The sequence below is a fragment of the Pinus tabuliformis genome, chromosome 7 (assembly GCF_031772625.1).
Source record: "Pinus tabuliformis cultivar Carrire ecotype Pingquan chromosome 7, CPIR1, whole genome shotgun sequence".
Classification (NCBI taxonomy): Eukaryota; Viridiplantae; Streptophyta; class Pinopsida; order Pinales; family Pinaceae; genus Pinus; species Pinus tabuliformis.
Genome location: NC_142293.1, coordinates 1,679,708,346 through 1,679,732,166, shown reverse-complemented (window position 1 = coordinate 1,679,732,166; position 23,821 = coordinate 1,679,708,346). Strand labels below are relative to the sequence as shown.

At 39.0% G+C, this 23,821-nt stretch overlaps 1 protein-coding gene and 1 long non-coding RNA gene across 2 annotated transcripts; one reads left to right on the top strand and one right to left on the bottom strand.

The window, feature by feature from the left end:
- Positions 1–2,894: 2,894 nt before the first annotated feature.
- Positions 2,895–4,123, bottom strand: LOC149254913 (uncharacterized). The gene is made up of 3 exons (XR_016266319.1): positions 4,049–4,123; positions 3,779–3,945; positions 2,895–3,271 (listed from the first exon to the last, which is right to left on the bottom strand). It is a non-coding gene; the product is annotated as an uncharacterized LOC149254913 (long non-coding RNA).
- Positions 4,124–5,959: 1,836 nt separating this feature from the next.
- On the top strand, positions 5,960–23,502 carry LOC149254912 (hydroxymethylglutaryl-CoA synthase-like). Its single transcript, XM_089460273.1, has 12 exons — positions 5,960–6,318; positions 15,505–15,611; positions 15,827–15,959; positions 17,658–17,801; positions 18,595–18,753; positions 19,861–19,934; positions 20,054–20,129; positions 20,282–20,337; positions 22,021–22,108; positions 22,239–22,379; positions 22,494–22,643; positions 22,929–23,502. Exons 1-12 carry the CDS (start codon positions 6,247–6,249, stop codon positions 23,151–23,153), a joined length of 1,425 nt encoding a protein of 474 aa, XP_089316399.1. The 5' UTR covers positions 5,960–6,246; the 3' UTR covers positions 23,154–23,502.
- The last annotated feature ends 319 nt before the right edge of the window (positions 23,503–23,821 follow it).

Genomic DNA, 23,821 nt, shown 5'->3' with positions numbered 1-23,821 from the left:
AAATCAAGTGATTAAGGACAAGTAAATCATTGAAATAGAAAAGAACAAGAAAAACATAACAGGGTTAAGGTGACCTTAGCAATGTTTACATGTCAAGAAAGTCAAATAATGACATCACTAGTCAGTTTCATTAGAAGATGTTTACACCATGATTGATAAGGATGATTCCATATTCATTCAGGTTATGAAAGAGAGATCATTGAATTGGAGAAAGATCACTTGCAAAAACCTTGACGCAAGATACATCATTCAACAGAAGCTTCTTCTCACGGGAGATGAAAACATCAACTACATTCAGGAAACTTTTAGTGGAATGGATACAAGGAAGAAGTGTCTGACGTATCTCAGAGATTTTTCCTTGGAGATAAAACTGAAAGTTTCTGGTAAAAGTTAAACTTCAGTTAGTTACTTAAAGTTAGTGAGGTCAAGAGTTAATACCCCAAAAGCAGAATTACTATTTGAGAATATGTAGGATGTTAGATAGCCACATAAATTTATGGATAATATACAGAAAAAATGCAAAATGAACTTCGAGCTCATGATAACCTGATGCATACTATAGCAATGCTCATGATGGTCCATTGTTTAGAGAATATCAGAGGAAAGAAGCGTCAGAGCATATGTCCAGTACTAACGTGGCATTCTTATGGTCCTAGTATATGCTTCTTTATATTTGCAACTATCCAAACTGAGGTTATTTTGACCAGACTTATGGCAGGGTTTCAATAAACAAAGGGTACTTGTCAGATTTGCAGCCTGTTCTTACTATCCAATTGTCAATCGATTAATTTCCGAGACTCCGACTGTGTGTACACTAGACTTTACTAAGCTTTAAACATGACAGTAGAATCCTTTACTTATCCTACTTCAAACTCCCCGACTGTAACGCCATTGTAGCTTGGGGTCATCGCAGGGCACCGATGACCCGAATCTACAATCACGATAAGGATGACCCCTGAAACCTAGGGATAAATAACATTTGTTATTCTCAGTTGTGAATGAAAGCTAAGTTTGGCTTTGTGTCTGGGCCCTCTGATGATCCAAATCTACAATCATGATAAGGATGACCCCTGAAACCTAAGGATAAATAGCATTTGTTAATCTCAGTCATGAATGAAAGCTCTGGTGGCCTTCAGAGAAATGTGAAAATTCAAAATCCTCCATCAAGTAAGGTTCTCCCGTAACGATTAACAGATCTTCATCTACCATTGTTATTGCTAAGGCCATGTTGTCAATCCTAGAGCATTCGAATAAATGAACAAGAGAAGTCCTGGTTTATTTAAAGTCATGGAAGAGAGGGATAGAACCTACCTTCTAAAATGTCTTCAGAAGTGAAGACTCAAACCAAATTGTAGAAAATCATGACATAGCCGCTTATGTACTCTAAAGTTCATTTGAAATCAAATTGTAGCCCGTCATTACGAGGGTCTTTACCTACCCGAAATATTGTCTGAAACTGCTAATATAAACTATCATCACAGCCATAAGGTCTCTAATTCTGTCAATGCATTTAACAAGAATGTAAATTTCATTTTTTTAGATATACAGGGGAAAAATCAGAGATCTAAAAAACAAATAAAGCACAGTTCCCAAAGAAGTTTCAACGAGGAATCGATATAAAGAGATAGTTACCAAGGTAGTATCAACGACATCCATTTCAGTAGAAAAAACATAGAGCATTTTGAAAAAGCGATCGATGGAAAGAGTTGCAATCTTCAAAGAGAAGCTTTGATTGGTTTTCATTACTCTTTTGCTTGACATTCCCCATAATTTAAGAAATCTTCAGATAAATTTCCTCAAAACCAATCATTCTTTGGCAGAGAGAGAAAGATCTGAACTGTAAGTTGTGTTCCAGCTTGAGCAACTTAAAATTGATATCACGGCATGCTGTCATGGGATATCTATTATTTGGATTCATATGTTTACATTAGCTATCAAGTATATTCACAGTGATGCACCCCATAAATTCACCAAATAGAGCAAGATCATAACAATACATAACATACTAGAAATTAGGTGGGAGAAATCACCAAAACTTAAGTTGATAAACAAAAATCCTATAGTTCATCCCTTGATTGAATCCACATTCTTTGTACTTTTCACATCATTTCTGTTAGGCAGCAATTTAGCCCTAGGCAACATTCTAAACAACATTCATGATAATTCGACAAAAAGAAAGTATCTAGAAAATGAGATAGAACTAGGAGTGAGTTCATCAAAGCATGCAAACAGAACCACTAATAAAACTTCGTTAACAGCGAAAACTACCTGGATCAATCCCATCTGTGTCAGGGGCATCAATGGGAGCCAATATGGTCAGATGTTTTATTACCACATTCCTGCAGGACAGTATGTAGGAGAAATGCTATGAATAAGAACAACATCTATTCCAATGTATTCTTATTGTAAACAAATACAAATCAACACAAAACTTGCTTAACTCTCACACTCGATTTTTTTTTATTAATTACCAAAAACCTGCAATAGACTGGATGTATGTTCCAGAATGGCGAGTTAAGGAATGTAACATTCAAGAATTAACATTCAAAACTTGAAGACTAGATAGATTACAAAAGTTCTCATGCAATGATTTTATTGGAGTGTATGACAAATCCAACCTTTAAGTGACAGGATACTACAGAGGCTGTCAAGAAAATCAGCAAGCTTGGAGCAGTTAGACAAGTTGAGAAACTGAAGCTATTGAAGTTGCTTCAAGGTTGGCAATCCTTTAATTGGAGTGGATGACAAATCCAAAACCTGAAGAGACGGGGTATTGTTGAACAATTCTTCTGGAATCTTTTCCAAACGAATATTGGAGGCTAAAACCAAACTCCTCAGTTCTGAACATCTCAAATAATTTGGCAAATCACGAATAACATTATAGCCCACCGATATTCGTCTGCAATCCCTGGAAACTTTGTCAGTCAGAAAGCTCCGCAACTGTTGACTTGCTGCAAATAAGCATGTTCCCTCCTTTTGGCTATGTGACATCCGCAACTGTTGACCTGCTGCAAATAAGCATGTTCCCTCCTTTTGGCTATGTCAATTGCCATGTCACGAAAAGCTTCATGAATCTTTAAATACTCGACACTGTGATAGTCATCATCAACAATATACTCCACACGCTCCACCAAGCACCTTCTTACCAGTGCATCAATGCATTGCCGCCAAGCATCCATAAAATAAGGTGTCCCTGGCTTCTTGAGGAAGCCTTCCGCGTCCCACATCTACACCAGCGTCTCCACAGCAATTTCTTCATCTTCCAGAAATGCTGCACAATTTAGAAAAAAAAATATTTAGATGGAATTCTGACAATTCATTGCAAGTCCATCTTAACACCTGATAAAGTTCTGCGTCAATGGCCCTGAGATTTGTTGGGACGGAAGCATCCCTCTTTCTCATCGAATTTGAAGCATGGCTCCACTCATACTCATTCTTTTTAAACCTCATCGCTCCAGCAACTGCATTTATGGCCAACGGCTAGCCTCTGCAATCCGAGGTAATTTCTCTCGCTCTCGCCTCTACAATACCATTCTCATGGCCAGGAGGCCTGGCCTTTCATGCCCCATTGTCCTGGCCTTTCATGCCCCATTGCCAGATCGTCCCTCTCTGTCTTCCAGCAGGTGGGAAAAAAAATATTTTTCAATAAGAAAAAGGATTAAACCAACGACTGAAAACACCCCAATCGTCTAACACAGAATCAATGGCTCAGGATCGCACACATCAAATTTTAGAGATGTCTTTCTCAGAGGGAACGCCTTACCGCGTAATTACTCACATATTTTGAATTTCGCACAATATTAATCCGCCAGAGCATATTTTGAATTTCGCACAATATTAATCCTCCAGAGCCCCTTCTTCAACGGAAGCTAATCCACCGCAGCAGCCCCTCCTTCAATGAAAGTCAATCCGCCGCAGCAGCCCCTTCTCCAATTCTAGTTAAATCTGTAAAACAAATTTGAATGCAAGATATTAAAGGGTTAATTCATGGCTATTATTTTATCCTACAAATTGTCAAAACAATGAGTGGGCGGGCAAGAAACATTACCCACAGCTCCTCCTTCAACAAAAGCCAATCTGCCGCAGCAGCCCCTCCTCCAATTCCACTTAAAGCAAATCCTCTACAGCTGGCAGAGATAGCGAATATATATAGGCAATCCTCTGTAAATGGCAGAGATGAGGAATGTAGATTTAATCAGATTTCAATACCAATTAACAACATAAAAATGTCAAAAATATATTACATATTAGCAAATAATAATCACTGTACAGTACTGCAAACCAGGATCTAGTTTATTCACCCTTCGCGCAAACCTTTTTTCCAAATCCTTTACGGAGTCTTTCACACAAGGAACTAGTTTTTTCCCTTGTCTCTTCCAATACTGCTTAAACTCCATGTCCGATTGCAGATATTCATATAGCAGAACCGTACATGCTGAGGAGTTCAAATATTTAAAAGTTTAACTCTCATGCGTGAAAACCCCAGAGAAAATATGATGAAGATCATTAAAAATTAAACTGAAAACTGTACAGAAAATATAATGAAGATCGTATAAATTTAAACTGTACAACATTGGGGAAAAAAAGAAGAAATACACAGCATCACAAAAAATCATATAAGAGACCAGAGGAAACCTAAAGGAAACTTATAAACAGATATAACAAAACAAAACAGAACAAAATAAAACAGAGAACGGAAAAGAAAAGAGGACGCTGAAAGCAAAGAGACGCAGAAGCTGGTAAACATGTACACGGTCGTGGAGCAGGAGAAAACAGAGGCATTCTGGTTTATTCACAGAGGATCTAGTTTATTCACCCTTCTCTCGCTCTCGCCTCTACAATACCATTCTCATGGCCAGGAGGCCTGGCCTTTCATGCCCCATTGCCTCCTGGCCTTTCATGCCCCATTGCCAGATCGTCCCTCTCTGTCTTCCAGCAGGTGGGGAAAAAAATAATTTTCCATAAGAAAAAGGATTAAACCAACGGCTGAAAACACCCTAATCGTCTAACACAGAATCAATGGTTCAGGATCGCACACATCACATTTTAGGGATGTCTTTCTCAGAGGGAACGCCTTACGACGTAATTAATACAAAATATTTTTTTTGGGACTATTAAGTGGTAAAGACATTGGAATATTTTCCTTTTACTCAGTTTCAAATCTTCCTCTTTGGTCCATTGTGATAAGGCCCAAAAAATAATCTCCCCACTATCATTGAGTCTCCCATAAAAAGCATCTTTAATCCATTATGATAAGACTTGGAAATAAACTCCACTACTATAATAAAATCTACTCTTACTAACTTTTTAAGAAATATATATGAAATCCTAATATATAAAAAAAAAAAATCTAATTATTAATATCCCATACCTACTTTAAAAGTCAATAAAAACAAAGAGATAAAACTGAAACCTTGTCATATTATACTTCTTAATATACACAATCTACCACTAGCTAGCTCACTCATGACAAGTGGGAATAAAGCTTGAACATATATGTTCACTTTAAAATGCTCAAAAAGAGAAATGAGAATATATCATTTCCATCCCCTGTGTTTCTAGTATCAATTCAACCATTTAGCCTTTGATCCCATGGAAGTACCTTAAACCTTCGAAATTTGAATGTACATGTATTTGTACCACCACTTTGGCCGGAAAACGTAACCAGGGCCTTATGCCTATGGTTACATGGCCTCTTGCGGTAAATTCAGTGTGTATATATATAAAATCCGCAAACATATTAAAACTAATCTAATTTGGTTGCTTGCATGTATTTTACAAATGGTAACTTTATAAAATTTTCAGAGTAGAACATATATTTTTTTGTGTGTCATGTGGAGAACAAGGCGTTAAGACAAGTCAACAAGCACACGTACACCTACCCAGCACCTACCCAGCTTGAGCCTTTGAAGCGAATTTTTCGACGGTAGCCATCCATACGGGTTGTATGCTCTGGCTACCGTGCACGACTAGCTTGGTGCCTTGTCATCTGTCAATTGACGGATCCAAGGCACACCTTGAACGACCTCGTTGTTGAATCGAAGCAGCCAAAGAAGACTGTTAACTAGTAAATTTTTCTGAGGTCTTTGGCACGTGGATGGCGCCCCTATTTAAATAGCTCGAATCTCTTCATTCCCGCATTCATTCTGCAGTGATTGCAAAAGAGTGGGTTTTGTGCCTGGTATTATTAGCTGCTTTCCCACTCTCAGGATTTCTGAATTCGGATTCATTAAGTCTGTCAAAACAATGGCATCTCGTCCAGAGAATGTTGGGATTTTGGCTATGGAGATCTACTTTCCTACTACATGTGTCCAGCAGGTATATATATCCCGGTGCTTCACTCCTTGAATTCTTTTGAGTTAGATAGGATTTCCAATTCTAAGTCGGCATGTGTTTTTAGTTTTTATTTTTGGGTTTGCCAATTACTGGCCCTCAGTTCAATCCCTAATGAGGCCTGGAGCTTTGCCTACAATGGCTTATAGCACCCAGAGAGGAGCGCGCGCGTCTGGACGGAGAACCAACCACAGAAGCCATGGCAGCCTGCGCCCTATAGCCTCCGGTCCAGGTGATCCATTCGAAGAAACTCTACCCGCGGAAAATCTGCCAATAGCCATTCACCTCGCTCTGAACGTGGCTTTTGCATGCGCCTTGTCCTCATGCGGATTTTCCGGCACCTGCCACCCCGCCATTCCATCTTTGTTCATGCATGATAGTGACCAGCTGGTGAACATCTGGACTGTTCCCGCAACAGCTCTTTACCTACGTGGTGCTGGAGCATGGTCGTCTGCTGGAACGTGCTTATCGCTGGCTCCATGGCCATGCATGATTCTAGACACTTGGTGTAGCAGTCTTTTCTCCGCAACTTCTATTTAATCCATCCCCAAGGGGTCTCTCCGGTTTCCTCCTCCAGCCTCGCGGGCTGGAGGCTACGCTCTGTTTCTCCGAACCAGCCCATCCGTTCTCATGGCGTTTCTGGTTCCCCCCGTATGGTCCCGGCTCTCCGTCCATGGCGTTTGCGCGGCTCTTTCGTCAGGTTAGTATGGTTTTTATTCCTAACTCACATCTCTTTTCTTAATAGAGACGAATTTTGCTTCCAGGGAATGTTTTTATGACTTTTCAAGGATGAGTCATGCCCAGAATGATTATCTATTATCGCTTTTACAGTCTTAAATTTAAGTCTTTCATCTGATAATATTTATTGCCGCAAATGGCCTCTTTTGGTTTCATACTTTAGTCAGGGTCTGCATCGTAGCTTTCCCTTTCCTAATCTAGGGAGGCGGCATGGTCCTGTAGCTGACAATTTCCTTCTGCCATCCATTTCTGCTCTAGTGTAAGGTCCTGTATCTATCCTTTTCCTGAGTGGCCTCCTTTTCTGCTTTAGGTAAAAATGTTAAAAGCTTTCCTTAACAGAATAAGAGCTTCCTTTTACATTTACAGCCCATGCCAAGATATTCGTTTTCGGATAGGGAAATGGTGGTGTGTCTTTCAATTTTACTGCTGCTGTTTCGACTGTAACAGTCGGTCTGAAGCACAATAGTGTCTATCCACCAGCTTTCGAATCCCTCTGGGGCTCTTGGGATTTCCGGCATCTTTTCCGGCAATCTGAAATTCAAATTCCATATCTGGTGACTCTTAATGAGCCTCTGAAATTCATCAGAATTTCTCTGACTTTCTCTCCTGCTCTATAAATGCTCCATCCTCCTGTTTTGCTTCAATTTCGCCTTTCGGCGGCTGGCTTCCGTCACCTTTCCCTCCATAGTACCTTTCTGGAGTCTTCCCTTGTAAGTGACTGTCATTTCTAGCTGCCAGGATCTCTGGAGAATGATCTAAACTTGTACCCTCTCCAGCTCTTTTTCCGCAGAAGTCTTATTGTCCAGGTAACATTCTCCGTCGGTGACATTTCTTGGGATCTTCCAAAAGCCAAGGTGGTACGGGGGGATCCCCATAGGGGATTTTCCTTCTGACAAAGATGGCAGAAGATAGTGACTCCCCGGCCACGAAAGCTTTATTCGCCGCGGCCATTGAATCTGAATCAGCACGTCAACATGCCAGTAGGAATCCACGGTGGCACAACACGTTGTCCGACATGCTTCCTTCGGGGTTGCGGGACCCTCCCCTTCTTGGGAATCTTGCCTCTCATAAACATCTTAAGGGTCGCTACAAGAACAAAGCTCCTGTGAAAACCGTTCCTCCCCCGAAGGCGGTTTCGGTTACCGGATCTTCTTTGGCGGAGCGCATTCAGAGTCTTCAAAAGAATGCTCTAGTGGGGAAATGGTATTTCCCGGAAATGGATGAGGAACAAATGAGGTCCTGGATTTCAAAATCATGGTCCCCCATCATAGGATATACTCCAATCATCTCAAGGCTTATGAAAGACTGGTTTTCATTCCATTTTCAAAAGGAGTCCGACCTGGAGATGGCACTGAACAGACCATGGGTCTCTGGCAGAAGCTTCCTATCTCTATCAAGATGGTACCTCGGCTTTGACCCCCTCAAAAATACCCCCTCCCACAGTATGATTTGGGTAAAACTCCCAAATCTTCCGCTAGAACTATGGACGCCGGAGATCCTGGCCACAATCGGAGATGCGATCGGCAAGTTTATCTATGTCGATCCATGGGTTCGAGGGGAGAAGGACAAAAGAATCGCCTGGATTCTCATTGAAAAACCATACAAGGGAGGCTATCCTGACCAAATTGAAATTTCCTGGGACGGGGCAAAGATATGTCAAAGGCTCGATTTTTGGGGAATCCCGTTTCGATGCTCCTCCTGTCACCGAACGGGTCATCTCATCAAAGACTGCAGGCACCGTCGCCACAGGCATATCTCTCATCCTTCTGAAAAGGTGAAGCAAAGGGGCACTGCCTCTCAGTCTGATAATGCCAGCCTCTCGGGGAATCAATTCTCATTCAAATCCACAGAGATTCGAAGTCCTCAAGGAAATCCTCAGAATAGGCCTGAATCGCCTAACTTTACGGTCTTCAAGAGTCCTCCATCACCGGCCGGGCTTAAAAATGCAGTCTCTCCCTCCCTTCCGCACATGAATTCGGCTGATTTTTCTAGCCCCCCTGTCCCTGAACAAATAGAGGAGGCCACGGTTCCTTCCCCCCCGGCGATGAATGCTGCAGACTTTGTAGTGGGATCGCATCCCATCCTCATATCATCCTCCTCGCCCTCTCCAATGAAATCTCCCTCAGCCATGCAAAAAGGGAAAGAACCTCAGCTGTCCCCGACCCCGTTCAATTCTCCATCAGATTCCCCGGTCAACACATATGATAGTGATATTGATCTTCTTCTTAATCGACACCCTTCGATTCTAGAGCCGCTCACCATCCACAAGCCGTCCTTCCCGGTCATCAGTCCCAATTCAGCTAAAAACATCACTATAAGGAAAAAGCATAAGGGTGGGAGCCGACATTTCAGAGGCAGGACGACTGCTTCCGATCTGGGAATCACAAATTTTCCCCTGATAGATGTTCCAATTCTGGAATCACCTGTGTCACAGCCCCTTAGAGCAAGCACGGCTGGTCAGCCCTCAAAATGACCTTCCTAATTTCTTACAATATCAGGGGCCTGGGAGCCGCCCCAAAATTCCTGGCTCTGAAGAAGACTCTTGTCTCAGCTCGACCACATATCATATTTATCCAGGAGACCATGCACTCCAGCTCGATGTCTTTGGCTTTTTTTAGAAAAATGTTTCCTACATGGCACATGGTCGCTACTAACGCAGAAGGCCTGTCTGGTGGACTGGTGGCACTGTGGGACCCGCACAAGGTCAAAGCAAAGGCCTTCAAGTGCTCCGCTGGAATTCTTATTTCGGCCTCCATCAGAGGAAGATCCCAGATCCTCAACATTCTCAACATTTATGCGCCATACAGGAACAGACTCCCCTTTTGGGACTCTCTTTTCAGCTCGGAAATTCTAGACATTAACTCTTTGCTAATTGCAGGTGATCTAAATCTGACTCTTAGTCCAGAAGAATGCTGGGGTCAATGCAGAACTGTGGATAGAATGGCCGACAGAATGAGAGGGGAGCTCTTGAGAAGGGATCTCGTCGATATCATTCCTGAAACAATGACTCCGACATGGGACAATGGTAGGCTGGGATCTGCCTACATTGCAAAAAGAATTGATCGCTTTCTTTTAAACTCCAGCATTATTGAAAAGTGGGGGATGCCGATTGCAAAAACGGGAGGGGATTTCACCTCGGATCACAAGCCCATTCTCCTGGACTGGATGCATGCCGAGCGTCGGATGGGCTATTCCTTCAAGTTCAACAACATTTATCTACAGGATGAATCATTCAATGAGCTCATTAAATCTTGCTGGAAAGACATTCACCAATCCGAGGAGGCTTTCTTATACACATTTCGCGAAAAAATCCAAATGCTGAGGGAGAATGCAAAGACTTGGCAGATAAAAAAGATGCGAAAAGACAAACAGGATCTTCAGGACATAAATCAAGAAATCAGTCTGCTTTCTTCCAAAATCCATCTCAGCGGCTTGTCGATTGACAAAAAAATTCTCATCAGATCTCTGGAAAGAAAGAAGCAAGATCTGCTTAAAAAAGAAGAAGCAACTTGGAGGTTAAAAAGCCGAGCAATTTGGCTCAAGGAGGGGGATCGAAACACAAGATTTTTTCACAACTTCGCCAACGCTCGTAGAGCAAAAAACGCTATCTGGAAAATTGAGAATGGTAATGGCGACCTCCTCTTCTCCCAACAGGACATATGCGCAGAAGCTACAAGATTCTTCAAGGAACAATACAAGAGGCAACATAGTGATCTCAATGACATGCTGTGGGCCGTGGACCTTTCTCCGGTTATGTTTGACGAAGCTGCTAATGATGATTTCTACAGGCCTATCACGGAGGAGGAGCTATCCGAGACTATCAAGAGCTTCAAAAAAGACAAAAGCCCAGGGCCAGATGGCTGGCCGGTAGAATTTTTCATTCATTTTTATGATCTTTTCAAAAATGACTTGCTGGGCATGGTGGACGCCTCTCGCCTCTCTGGAAGCATAAATAGTGCTTTATCGGCCACCTTCATTGCATTAATCCCCAAAAAAGACAAGTCAACTTCGTTTGGGGATTACAGGCCGATCGCTTTGTGCAATTCGCTTTACAAGATCATATCCAAAATTATTGCAGTAAGAATGAAGAAAGCACTCAGCTCTTTCATCTCTAAGGAACAACACGCATTCCTAAAGGATAGGCTCATCCTGGATGCTGTTGCTCTGACTCAGGAATGCCTCTTCTCAATTTGCTCCAAGAACATTGATGCAGCTGCTCTCAAGATCGATCTCAAAAAGGCTTTTGACTGTGTGGATTGGAGTTTCCTCAGAATCCTTCTTGCAAAAATTGGGTTAAGACCACAGGCTATTAGCTGGATTATGGCGTGCGTCGAAAGTGCTCATTTTTCAGTCATCATAAACGGAATTCCATCATCCTTCTTTCAAGCCGAGAGAGGGCTCCGCCAGGGTTGCCCTCTCTCCCCTCTCCTGTTCATATTGGTGATGAATTCTCTTAGTACCCAGATTAATCTTGCTGTTGCTGATGGAAGATGCAAACCAGTCAAGATCTGCAGGAATATCTCTCTTTCCCACAACCTTTTCGTGGACGATATTTTAATCTTTGCTATGCTCTGCAAATCCTCTTGGGTTTGTCTTTATGTGCTCTTTCAGAAGTTCCAATCCGCCACGGGCCTCAAGATCAATAATGGGAAATCAGTGCTATATCACAATGACACAAATCCTGTAACAGCTCAATGGATTGCAGAACGTTTTGGTATTAATCTCGCTCTAATTAAGGAAGGTTTCACTTATTTGGGGTTCCGCCTTAAAGCAAAGGGATATCGCTCTCTCGACTGGTCTTGGCTGATAGACCGCTTCTACAACAAAATCTCAAGATGGGAAATGCGTCTTCTGTCCCTCGCCGGTAGATTCATTTTGGTACAGGCGGTGCTCTCCCAACTTGCGGTGTATTGGGGCCACCTTTTCCTTCTCCCGGCATCCATCACGAAGAAGATGAAATCCATTGCAGCTAACTTCATGTGGGGTGGTCGATCGTATCAGACTAAATATCACTTGGTGAAGATGGATTCAATCTCAAGACCGAAAAAGACAGGTGGATGGGGCCTTCTCAATATGAAATATTTTGGGAAAGCGCTTATCTGTAAATCTCTTCACAGGGGCATATATGGGAATAGTCCGTGGAGCACCCTCATCAACCAAAAGTATCTAAAAAGCAGGAGCATGGCATACTGGTACAGAAGGTCTTCTCTCGGCATCACAAATGGTTCCCCTATTTGGCTTAGTTTCAGAAAGATCCAATCCTTTTTTTTGAAGAATTTAAAATGGTCAATCTTTTCTGGCTCGAGTATTCTCATTGGCATCGACCCCACCCTATACAACTTAGAATCCATGGTCCCTCCAGCTTTACTCTCTTTTTTCCACTCTAGGGGCCTTTTTACCTGGAATAAACTCATAGACTCATGGTCCTCCCAGGAACCTATCTGGAAAACCGACCTTCAATTAGCCATCCCCCCCCCTCTCCGCCCTCTATGGCTTTCTTTCACCAACAGATTCACTCACCGTGGGATCCTTCAACTGGGAACAAAAGATGAGCTGATCTGGTCCCTTCATAATTCAATCCATCCCATCTCTGTCCGCAATCTCTACTCAGTCCTATCTTCTGAATTACCGCCTTCCCCCCCTATCTTTCCCGTCAAATTCTGGAAAGCCCCCTGCCCTCTCAAATCAATCCTCTTCTCATGGCTTCTTTTCTCCAATAAGAACCTAACCTGGGATGTTCTACAAAAGAAAGGCTGGCATGGTCCCGGCAGATGTCAACTTTGCTTATCAGAGGCTGAATCGAACAACCATATGTTCTTTCAATGTGTCGTTTCCTCCGCAATCTGGTACGAGCTCTCTCAGATTTATAGTTTTCCTCACCGGTTTTTTCCTTCTGTACAGGAAGCTTTTTTTTGGTGGAGCTCTCAATGTCCCAACAGGCATGCACTTTTCATTCTCACTTGCTGGCATATCTGGAAGTGGAGGAACGGGCGCATTTTTCAGGGCTGCTGTCTGCCTCTTGACTCCATTTTGACTTCTATCTCGGGGTCCATGCCTCCCATGGTCTAAGCTGGCCCCGCATGCATTTTCAAATTTGTCTTATATGTCCTATATGTCTATATGTCTTTCTCACTTTCTGATCCATTTTCCCGTTTATGAACCAGCTATTTTGAACATGTGTACTATATGCTCCACTCTTAGCTGCTTTTGCTACAATCTGAACAATATCTACAGGAATTGTTGGGGAATCTAGTCTCTTCTCCCCACTCGCATTCGTTTTGCTCTCTCTGGCAGAGACCTTTTCTCTCCATGTATTTTTGATCATTATATGCTCTTAATATAATCTATTTTGCTTTTTCGCTCTGAAAAAAAATGTATGTAGATGAATGAATGCAGAATCTCTAAGAAGCCTCTGTTTTGATGAAATCAGAGAGCTATGTTTTGTATGTTATATTCTTTTCATGCACTTTAGTGAGATCTATGGCGTGGTCATACATGTATTTTTTGGGGTATGGAAATGGAGTTTATGCGACCAAAAGGGTGGGGATTGAACACCACACTGGCTGAATAAGCTGGCGCTTGAATGGGTAGGGCCTGTGCTCTGTCCAGGGCACCTGGAGGTGAAATAACCTTTCAACTTCCCATTCACTTTACATGCACACACCATTGGGAGGAGGTGATTTGGAGAGTGCCTTCTCAGTGTTTTGCTATGAGGGAAATCAGAAGCTGATCAACCACAATGACTGAAAATTCACAAGTGGAAGGGGCAGACCTCCCAACTTACCGTTAGAATATGGGTTCCTAATAACCGCATAGTTACCTTCGACCCCGGAGCTTTCGCTAGTTCAAAATCTAAAAATTGCTTAATGTGACTATTCAGTTTTAAAAAATGGGTTGTGCTTGTAAGTAGAAAACTTGTGGTGGGGTGATAAAGGCAATTTTCCAGTGAATCTTACTGAGAGCATACTCTAATGTTTTTTATTTTTTCATCCACATCGTGTCTCATATTAATCCACATTTTGATAAAAAATATGAAAGTTTGGTAGCTTTGTTTAGGCACGCTGGGGATTTTGTGTCTTCTTTCTCCCTTGCATTCTATCTTGTACATTTTTGTTTCTGCAGCATGTACTTGTATCATGCAGACACTCATCCTTGCAAAGCCATCCAATTGAGCAAATTAGGAAGGCTGTTGAAGACATGGCTTTAAGCTTGATGTCATGGTCTATTGTTGTGACTTGGCATCTGAAACAACTTGACATGGTTTTATGTTTCTCTATTAGCCTCAAAGTTGGAATACAGTATATGCTCATACTCTGTCATTCCAGTGATATAAAATTGTTTTAGAATGGGAAAAACTTCACTAGCACAGCACGAATATATGAATTTGCACAAGCCATTTTTCCAACTTCTTCCAAGAATTAGGCAGTATTTTAGGTTCTACCAAATGCCATTATGGATGCTGCTTTTGCTATAAGGAGAAATACGCTATACTGCTGTCAAATTACTGCATGCTAAATAATCTCAAAGGAGGTCTGGGTTCTTCCAGGTAATTGGGGGTTTGCAAGCTATCAGCCTGTCCTGCATGCTAGTTCAATTTTGACATGCCAACCTTTTTTTAATGATTAGAGACTATTTTTTGCGAGGCTGATGCTCTATACTACACAGGTGGAATAACTTAATGTTCAAATCAGCAATTGCTTAATAACTAAATATTGAAGAATTAATCAGGTGCCGAAAACTCAGAAACCCTAGTATTATTCAATCACGAGGAATAGATGATTCTTTATATAAGTGACATGTAAATATTTTTGTCATTCTTCCATACATGTTACAACATTTTCCCTTTTTGTCATTCTTCCATACATGTTACAACTAATGCCCAAAGATATCCCTCTGAAATCCTTATATTATTCAATCACGAGGAAGAGATGATTCTTTACACAAGTGACATGTAAATATTTTTTTGGTCAGTCTTCCACACAAGTTACAACATATTCCTAAAGATATCGTAACTGGGTTAATGTTCTTATCATTCCTGATTTGAGAAATCAAGCTATAACCAGGTAAGCCAAAATCCGAATTAGCTGTTAAATTGACCAGATTCTTCCAATCCACTGATGTATTATTCTAGGTGCTTCAGCATACTTAATTTCTTGAATATTCAGGCTACCTTGTTGTCAAATTCACCGCATGGCAAAGATTTATATTGATGGTCTAGTTTTCCTTTCCCACTATCTACAAGAGGAAGTGTTAATCTACTTACGGATTGGATGTGATTACCTGATTTTCATATTTTTATGCATTTAGGCCTTTTAATTTGTTGGTCATTGTGTTCTCCTCCGGTTGTATGCATAAATATCCATGAAATGTTTTCCAGTTCTCATTTTTCTAGTCAAAATAGTTTGCTTACATTTTTTGGTTCCTTAATTGCAGGAGGACTTGGAAACTTTTGATGGAGTAAGTAAAGGAAAATATACAATTGGTCTTGGACAAGACTGCATGACTTTCTGCACTGACTTGGAAGACGTTATTTCTATGAGGTAAGAACAACATTTGCTGAAATATTGTATGATATTTGACAATAACTTTACAGATTTTGTCACTGTCTAATACCGTTGAATTTCAGTTCATTCACTGTTTCATGCAGGTAGAATAATATTTCCATAAGATGGTGGTTATCTCATGCTAGTTTGATTTTACATATTTTTCTTCCCACATGTTTTTATGAGCTGATTCCTCATATGAATGCTTGCAGTTTGACAGCAGTAACGTCACTTTTGGAAAAATATGAAATTGATCCAAAGCAAATTGGTCGTTTGGAAGTTGGCAGCGAAACTGTTATTGACAAGAGCAAGTCAATAAAGACGTGGTTGATGCATATTTTTGAGGTTTTTTCACTGATTCACTAAACTCATTATCAAACAGCTTACAGCTGCTTTCTGGAATTCACAATGATGATAATTAAAAGCTTACATGACTTCAATCTATGTCTTTGAAAAGACAGTTTAGAGATATGTAGGTTTTCAACCTTCCAATGTCAGTATGCTCAACAAAGTAAATCATGGGATCTCAGCTTCCATCAATTTCAATTTATGTCTATATATTTCCACAGTCAGATTATTTTTTGAACATATCATTAAATTATGTTTGCTGCACATTTAAGGTAGGAAAATTCATTTTAAATATGAATTTTGCAATTAATGTTTTTCTGGTTTCTTCATATATCACTGTTAGACCATGGAGAAGAAAGGAAGATCAAATTGCTACTTAGGTGAAGATAGCCTGTATTTTAAATGGTCCCAACTCTTTCATTACACTTGTCTAGGTTCAATTTAATATTCCATCTTCTGTTTGACTTCTGTTCAGATGTTATTCTTCCTACAAGGACTTACACAACTCCCTAAAGTTTGACTGCTGTAATGGTTGTAAGCCATTTGCTCTTCCTGTCTAGTTTCCACGTGACATTCCATCCTCTGTTCAGAGTTTGTTGAATTGTTCTTTGTGAGGATTTGCCCATCTCACAAATGGTGGGCTGCCTTAGTAATCCCAAAACTTTCCCTCTTTTGTAGGTTTAATGTAATATACCATCATCTGCTTAAATTTTGCTGAAATGTTATTTTATTGTGTGAAGACTTGGACATCTCGTTAAATCTGGTCTGCCTTAAAGAAATCCATCTTTTCAAGCAATTATTGTTCGAGAGAGATGCATTGGTGTCTGTGTCGAGATAGGTCTGCAGCTACACAATAATCTATTCAGACATTTCCATTTTGATTTGTGCTTGTGTCATATACTAGTCAGTGCTTATGAAATGAAAACTAAGATTGTTCTCATCCATGAGACTGGCCATAACCACAGCAACAAGGTTAGGGTGAAAATAATTGACCTTCTATAAAATTTCAATGAATAAGACAAGGGATTTCGATGTCACAATTATTACAGTTTTTTTCTCAAATTCAAAATTTTCTTTTATTCTTATTTGAAAATATAAAAACCTTCCATTTGTTGCTGCCCTATCCCAGCTTTCCTGGTTTGTGTGAATCCTACTTACAAATCCATTTTAGCAGAATAGGCTTGCTAGGGTTGAGTTTGCAGTGGTGATTAGCTTATGAAATCTCAACTGTTTTGCTTGAGGCACTAACAAACACACATTAATCATGAGTACTAATATTTGCCACAAGCATAATGGTAGATTTAATACAAAATTAAAATCGAACACACTAGAAATTCTCAGCATCAATGTTGAGTTCAAATCATCCAAGTCTATATTTTTACAATGAAAGCTACTTAAATTGGTTTTGAATCAGAAAAGATAAATATTTGGACATCTTCAACTGAAAAAAGGTTCATCTCATATCAAGGAATTTTGACCCCCCATATCCAACATATCATATACTCGGATTTATAGTCATTATCATATTTGTATGTGAACTCTAATTTGATATAGATCTGATGGTATCATCATAGAAGAAAGTAAATTTTAAATACACCACTGGTCTTCTCTTTATTTTTTTCTTTTTTAAATGATTTTTTTTCCCTGTAAACAATCATTCCGGTGCTAATTTTCCTTCTTTTGTAAATTGTACAGAAGTGTGGTAATACTGAAATTGAAGGTGTGGACTCAACAAATGCATGCTATGGAGGAACTGCAGCCCTGTTTAACTGTATCAACTGGATTGAAAGCAGTTCTTGGGATGGAAGATATGGTCTTGTTGTAGCTACAGACAGTGCAGTATGATCTGTTCTCTTTATTATGAGTTTTCATGCAGTCTGAAGAATATATGCTTAGTTAGAACATTTGAAATTATACTTTTTTGAAATGCATGCATACTGAAATATACTTCTAGGCATAACCTGACAATGGAGATTCATAAAGTATCCAGTGTTGTTAAGAAACTGTTCAGTGGCATTTAGAATGTTCAATTTCTTTAGATTTCAGTAATTATATGCTTTTGCATAAATAGTCATTGTTACTTATCTTTATCCAGATCAGCTCTTACCAGTGTTAAAACAGAATATTGATTGTATCCATATTAGAATACCCACCCAAAGAAGTTATGTAGGAGATTGCCTTCCTGGAAAATGGTGCTGGTACCTTTGCTTTGAGATTTAGGAAGGGGATCGGATTATCTACTTCTAGATTTTTACAGTGTATGTGATATTTTGAAAATATTCTGGAAAAGCTCTTTTATGTCAAATCAATTATCGGCTATCAATTATTATATATTCTAATATTTGCATTTACAATAGAAGAGGTCTATTTTATATTTGAGCAGTGGTCCTAAAGGCAGCTAGTTGTAGGAGGTTTGAAATAATGTATAAGCTCATGAAAAGATAATACAGAACTGAGGTGACCACCGGCAGACAAAATAATGCTCTGCTTTTAAATTTTAATGGAAACTCATTCTTGTCTATATTGAGTGGGCATTTTTTGTACTCATGTTATGATTTAGTTATTCTTTAGGATTGTATTAGAAGCATTGCTTACTATATTAGAAGATTGACATTATCTTTTCTTGTTTAAGGTCTATGCTGAAGGGGCAGCACGACCTACTGGAGGAGCAGCTGCTGTTGCAATGCTGATAGGGCCTAATGCTCCAATAGCAACTGAGAGCAAATACAGGGGAACACATATGGCTCATGTCTATGACTTTTATAAGCCTAATCTGGCTAGTGAATATCCGGTTCGCTTCTTCACTCGTGTGTTTTTAATATATCACTCTTTCCTGTTATATGTGCTATTTTATTGTTTGCTATGTTGATTCACCAGGTAGAATAGAGTGATAGAAGCTTCCAGTCTAAGTTGCTATTTTAGTTAAAAAAAAATTCTTTAAAAAAATAAATTCTTTTCTGTTTCCGCTTGTTGCATTGCTAGTCTAGTAAAAGTAGCACATAACAAAGCTCTCAGATTTTCAAGCCAAACATCAATCCTACCTCCATGCAGTTTTTGGTGTTTAAGCCTATTGTTAATATTCTACAACTCTAACTAGTTTCACTAGGGTAAATACATTTCAAGTTAGAGAAATGCTTGTCCATTCTAGGTTTGATTTCTTATTCACTTGGAATCCCAGAGATGATAAACAATTGTGTTTCTTGTTGTTTGAATGTTTCTAATGAATGACAGCTAAAAGCTAAACATCCTCAAATACATAAATCAATCAGAAAGTTCTAATGAGGCAATTTAAGCTAAGACAGATATGATGAATCTGATCTGGTGTACAGTTACATTGAGCAGGAGTTAAAATGATAGACCTCTTGTACATTTGTGAAATTTCATTTGCATTGTCCTCGTTTTTAGCTTCCCTACTGTCTTGGCCAAGGTCCTTGATAGCTTTGAACCCAATAGAATAAAACCTAGGACTTTCTCACATTGAAGCATATTCATAAAAAGAGTAAAAATACAAATTATATGAGAGTCGTAAACTATAAGAAATATTAGTTTTTGAGAATACAAATTTGAATTGAGGAATGGATTACCCATTCAAATTTGGAAGCACGAAGCCCAATTTGCAAAGAACAAGCTAGATAGATGAATGGGGTGGTTTGATTTTTGGACGATATTGGAAATTAAACATTTCTGTACCCTAGTAGATGTGGATAATATGCCCTTGTTATCTTGCAAAACAAGTCTGGTGTAGGTCTTTTGATTTTTATGTGTATCCTTGATATCCATTGGAAATTTGGCAGTTCATTTTTTAGAAAATAGCTAGTTGAAAACATAAGATATGAGATATGCAAAGATTCCTTAATTTTTTTCAATGTGAATTTAAAATGAAATGTTGGTGAATCAGGTTGTAGATGGGAAGCTTTCACAAACTTGTTATCTCATGGCATTGGATTCATGCTACAAACGGTTTTGTAATAAGTGAGTTTCTGCATCACATTTTTACATTACTGTTTCATGTGGAAGTTTATGAAGGACATATGACAGTTGTCTGGTAGCATGGTTGGCTCATGTTGAGGTTTCGTGTTTGCCTTTTCCAGGTTTGAAAAGGAAGAAGGAAGACAGTTTTCTCTTCTAGATACAGATTATATAGCATTTCATTCTCCATACAATAAGGTATTTCCTATATTTATATAAGAAAGTATCATCTTTAATTGCAAATGAAAGCATATTATGGATTTTAGTTCCTAATATATTGCGATGTACTTAAAGCATTGACAAGCAAGCATATAACTTCTGTTGAGTAATCTTTGTTATATGTGATGCAGCTTGTACAAAAGAGCTTTGGTCGCCTGTTGTTCAATGATTTCTCAAGACATGCCAGGTTGGTTCTGGATCTCTACAAATCTGAATAGAGTCCCCATTCAGTTTACAATATTTGAAATAAAAAATTGTGATTATGTTGGTTGCCATGCCAGCGTCTTTTTTGGATTAACAAGCCAAATTAAAGAAGTTTAACATAAGTGAGCAACAGAATGCAACTTGTGTCCTCTGTAGAGCTTGGACCTTTGGACATGCTATTTCCTAGAGTTAAACCAGCATTTTTATAATCTAATTTTCACAGAAATTGTTTGTGATTTTTTCCCCTATAGTTGTGTACAGAGATTTATTTATTTCCCTTCAATAAGTTCAAGGACGCCTTTCCTTAGCTCATGTTCCTTCCCTGTCCAGTATCAATGGTTTGTTTCATTGGTGTCCTCTTACATATCAGGTGGAAAAAGACTGGTTATTAAAGAAAAATATTTTGCGATTCATCTTACTGTCCTTGTATGTTAGGAAGCTTCATACTCTCCAAATAACTGTCTTGAACTTCCATTTGGAGATGCCACTTCAGCATCCTAGAAATTCATTGTGTGTTGTTGTTCATTTTTGAGCACATGGGTATAGTAGGAAAGGAAAAGCATATGATACAATCTCCGATATTTGGCAGTATTAAGTTTTCCACCGGCCTCTTATTCTCCTGCTATTATCTGTTTGCTTGGGAATTTTCTATGATATTTACTTCAGCTCTTAGTATGTGAGAAGTGGTGAGTATCTAGGAAAACTAGGTTGTTGATGAAATCAAGATTTCAAGCTGCTTCAATTTTCTTGCAACGTTGCAAGTACTATGATTTACAGTCTTTCCTCAATTTTTCAGATCCGAGAGTTGCAGGACTCTCTAACTTTGTGTTGCCTATAAGATTTGATCTATTTTCATTTCATAGAATTTCTTCTGGCTTTTATCTTCACTTTTGAAGCCGTGTAGAGGTTTTCTGTGTAGTATCTACAACGGCATTTTAGATTTTTGAATAGGCACAGTTGTTCACGGAGGCCAGACATTCAAGATTCCACTCCAGTTGACTTGTAACTGCTTTGTTTTTTGAATTATTCAAAATCAGGGATCCAATATTTGTATTTCATTGTACTTATGCATTTTTCTGTTTGTGTGCAATGATGTAAACTTTTCTGTTTGGTACATGTCACTGTTGTTTCAGGTGTTCTTTGAATATTTGAAACATAATGTGTTTTGCAAAGCTTGTACAACAACATATAAATTACCTATTCATTAAAGAATTTTCCTCACAATGCAGCAAAAATTGTAGATATTGAAACGGAAAGTACCGTCCTTTATGATTTCCAAGCAAATCAAGGAATGGAGGGTCTTTTATGTTTCTTTAAGCAAATCAAGGGCTTTTGATTATTTTTCAGTATTTATGCATTTATGTCACTAGCTTCTTAACTGGGACTGAAAGCCTCATTTATTTTGTGCCTGAGAAGTTCATGTTGGTAAACCAAAATCAATCCCCTTAAAATTAGTGCAACTGTTTAATATGTAAATATAGCTTTGTTTGGTTTGCTTCTGAAGGTCAAATGTACAAATTATTAGATATGTTTAATACAACGAAATTGATGCATCTTGACTGGTTTCTATAATAGTCACCAATGTGTGTTGTGAGGCTTTTGGAAGATTTGATTTATGATTATGCAAAGCAACAAAGTAAGTGTTTTGGTGTTTTCTACGTGTAAGGTCTGTTGGAAAGGATGCACAAGAGAAGCTAGAACCCTTTGCTGGCTTGTCTGAACAAGATAGCTACAATAGTCGTGACCTAGAAAAGGTTTGTTCACGTTCCTTACTCTTTTTATATGCAGAATAATGATAACCTTTTTATCTTTACCTATATATTTCGCGAAAGTTATTTAAGTTTTCTGCTTCGTTAGGTTACCTATTTGCTTTGGTATTTCCAGGTTTCTCAGCAGCTTGCGAAGCCATTGTATGATGCAAAAATTCAACCATCAACTTTACTGCCAAAGCAAGTAGGCAACATGTATACAGCATCTCTCTATGCAGCATTAGCCTCCATTATTCACAACAAACATACGACTCTGGTAAATCTATTCTCATTTCTGTTATATTTCTCTAAAAATGATCAAGAAATTACTTAATAGGCCTTGTTTCTTTATTTTTCTTGAAGCGTAGTTACAGCTTTTTTTTGTGTGCAGGATGGTCAACGGGTAATGATGTTCTCTTATGGCAGTGGGCTTGCTTCTACATTGTTTTCTTTTAAAATCCGGGAGGGTCAATTCCCTTTTACTCTGTCAAATATTACAGAAGTTATGGACGTACAAAACAAACTTGATTCTCGTCATGAGGTATGCTTTTTCTTCACTCCCACAGATCTACATAGCCGTGAATGTTAATAGATAGAATAAAAATCATTGCCAAGGATAAAAGTTCAAGACAGCCTTGGAGGTTTTGTATTTTTCTTATGCAATTTCTTATCCATAAATGAACCCAAGAAATATATGTATCTTCATAATAAACACGTGGTTGGTGTTGGAGTTGAAAAACCATCTGGAAACTGTCCAAGATGCCACGAAGATCTGTTTACATTGCAAGCTGTGCTGATCTTATTATTCTTGTATGTTTCTGTCCAGTTTCTTCCTGAAGATTTCGTGGAAAACTTGAAGCGGATGGAAACTCTGTACGGAGCAAAGGACTTCGTTTCAACTTCTCAGCTCAGTTTGCTGCGGCCTGGCGCTTTCTATTTGACTAAAGTAGATTCCATGTACCGGCGTTTCTATTCCCGCAAAGTTATTAGTGCTGGTGACAATTTTGAGAAGTCAAAACTTGCCAATGGTACCACCCATGATGAATTGTAAACATGGTTTATGTTTGTGAGGTTAACTAGTACTGATATTCGTATTATGAGGATGGGAGGCTGAATGTAAGTTCTGCATTGTAACATAGCATTCTGGAGTCTCCCATTCCTTTTCTTTGGTATCTGTTTGGAATAAATTAAATCACTTCATTGCACTAGGAAACTTAGCTTGTTTGTGACTTGGGATATATTCATCAGAATATAACATGGGCGATTTGCCAAGTTAAAACGTCTACTTCTCATTTCATCAGAACTTTCTTTGTGATAGATTTTGCTCATCAAAGATGTTGCATTCTCAGCTGGGCAGAGTGTGCGCTTTTATTTAAGCTCATGTTTGGGCACTTATTTGAGAGATGCTGTTAATCTTCTTTTTCAGATGTTCGAGTTTATTGGATGTTGTAACGCTGTGAAATGAATATCATCATGTTTCTCTTAAGTACAATATGCAATGTGAAGAAACCTTAATAACTTTAAAAAATATCCACTTGAACATTATCATAATTTGAAGTAAACCTTGCTCATTCTCAAAGATATATGTTGTCCCCAATTCCCAGTGAAATATGTGCCTGAACATTTACATTATTATCTTGTGAAAGTTTTGAAGCCTTGATATCTACTGTGCTTTTAAGCAATTCCAACTTTGCCTGGACCATTTCTTTTTCAGAACTT

What these genes read in the sequence shown, in the direction of transcription:
- LOC149254912 (XM_089460273.1), top strand. Translation starts at nt 6,247, where the DNA reads ATGGCATCTCGTCCAGAGAATGTTGGGATTTTGGCTATGGAGATCTAC. An exon ending in TACAAACGGTTTTGTAATAA is followed by an intron (nt 19,935 to 20,053) that starts GTGAGTTTCTGC and finishes TGCCTTTTCCAG; the next exon opens with GTTTGAAAAGGAAGAAGGAA. An exon ending in ATAGTCGTGACCTAGAAAAG is followed by an intron (nt 22,109 to 22,238) that starts GTTTGTTCACGT and finishes TGGTATTTCCAG; the next exon opens with GTTTCTCAGCAGCTTGCGAA.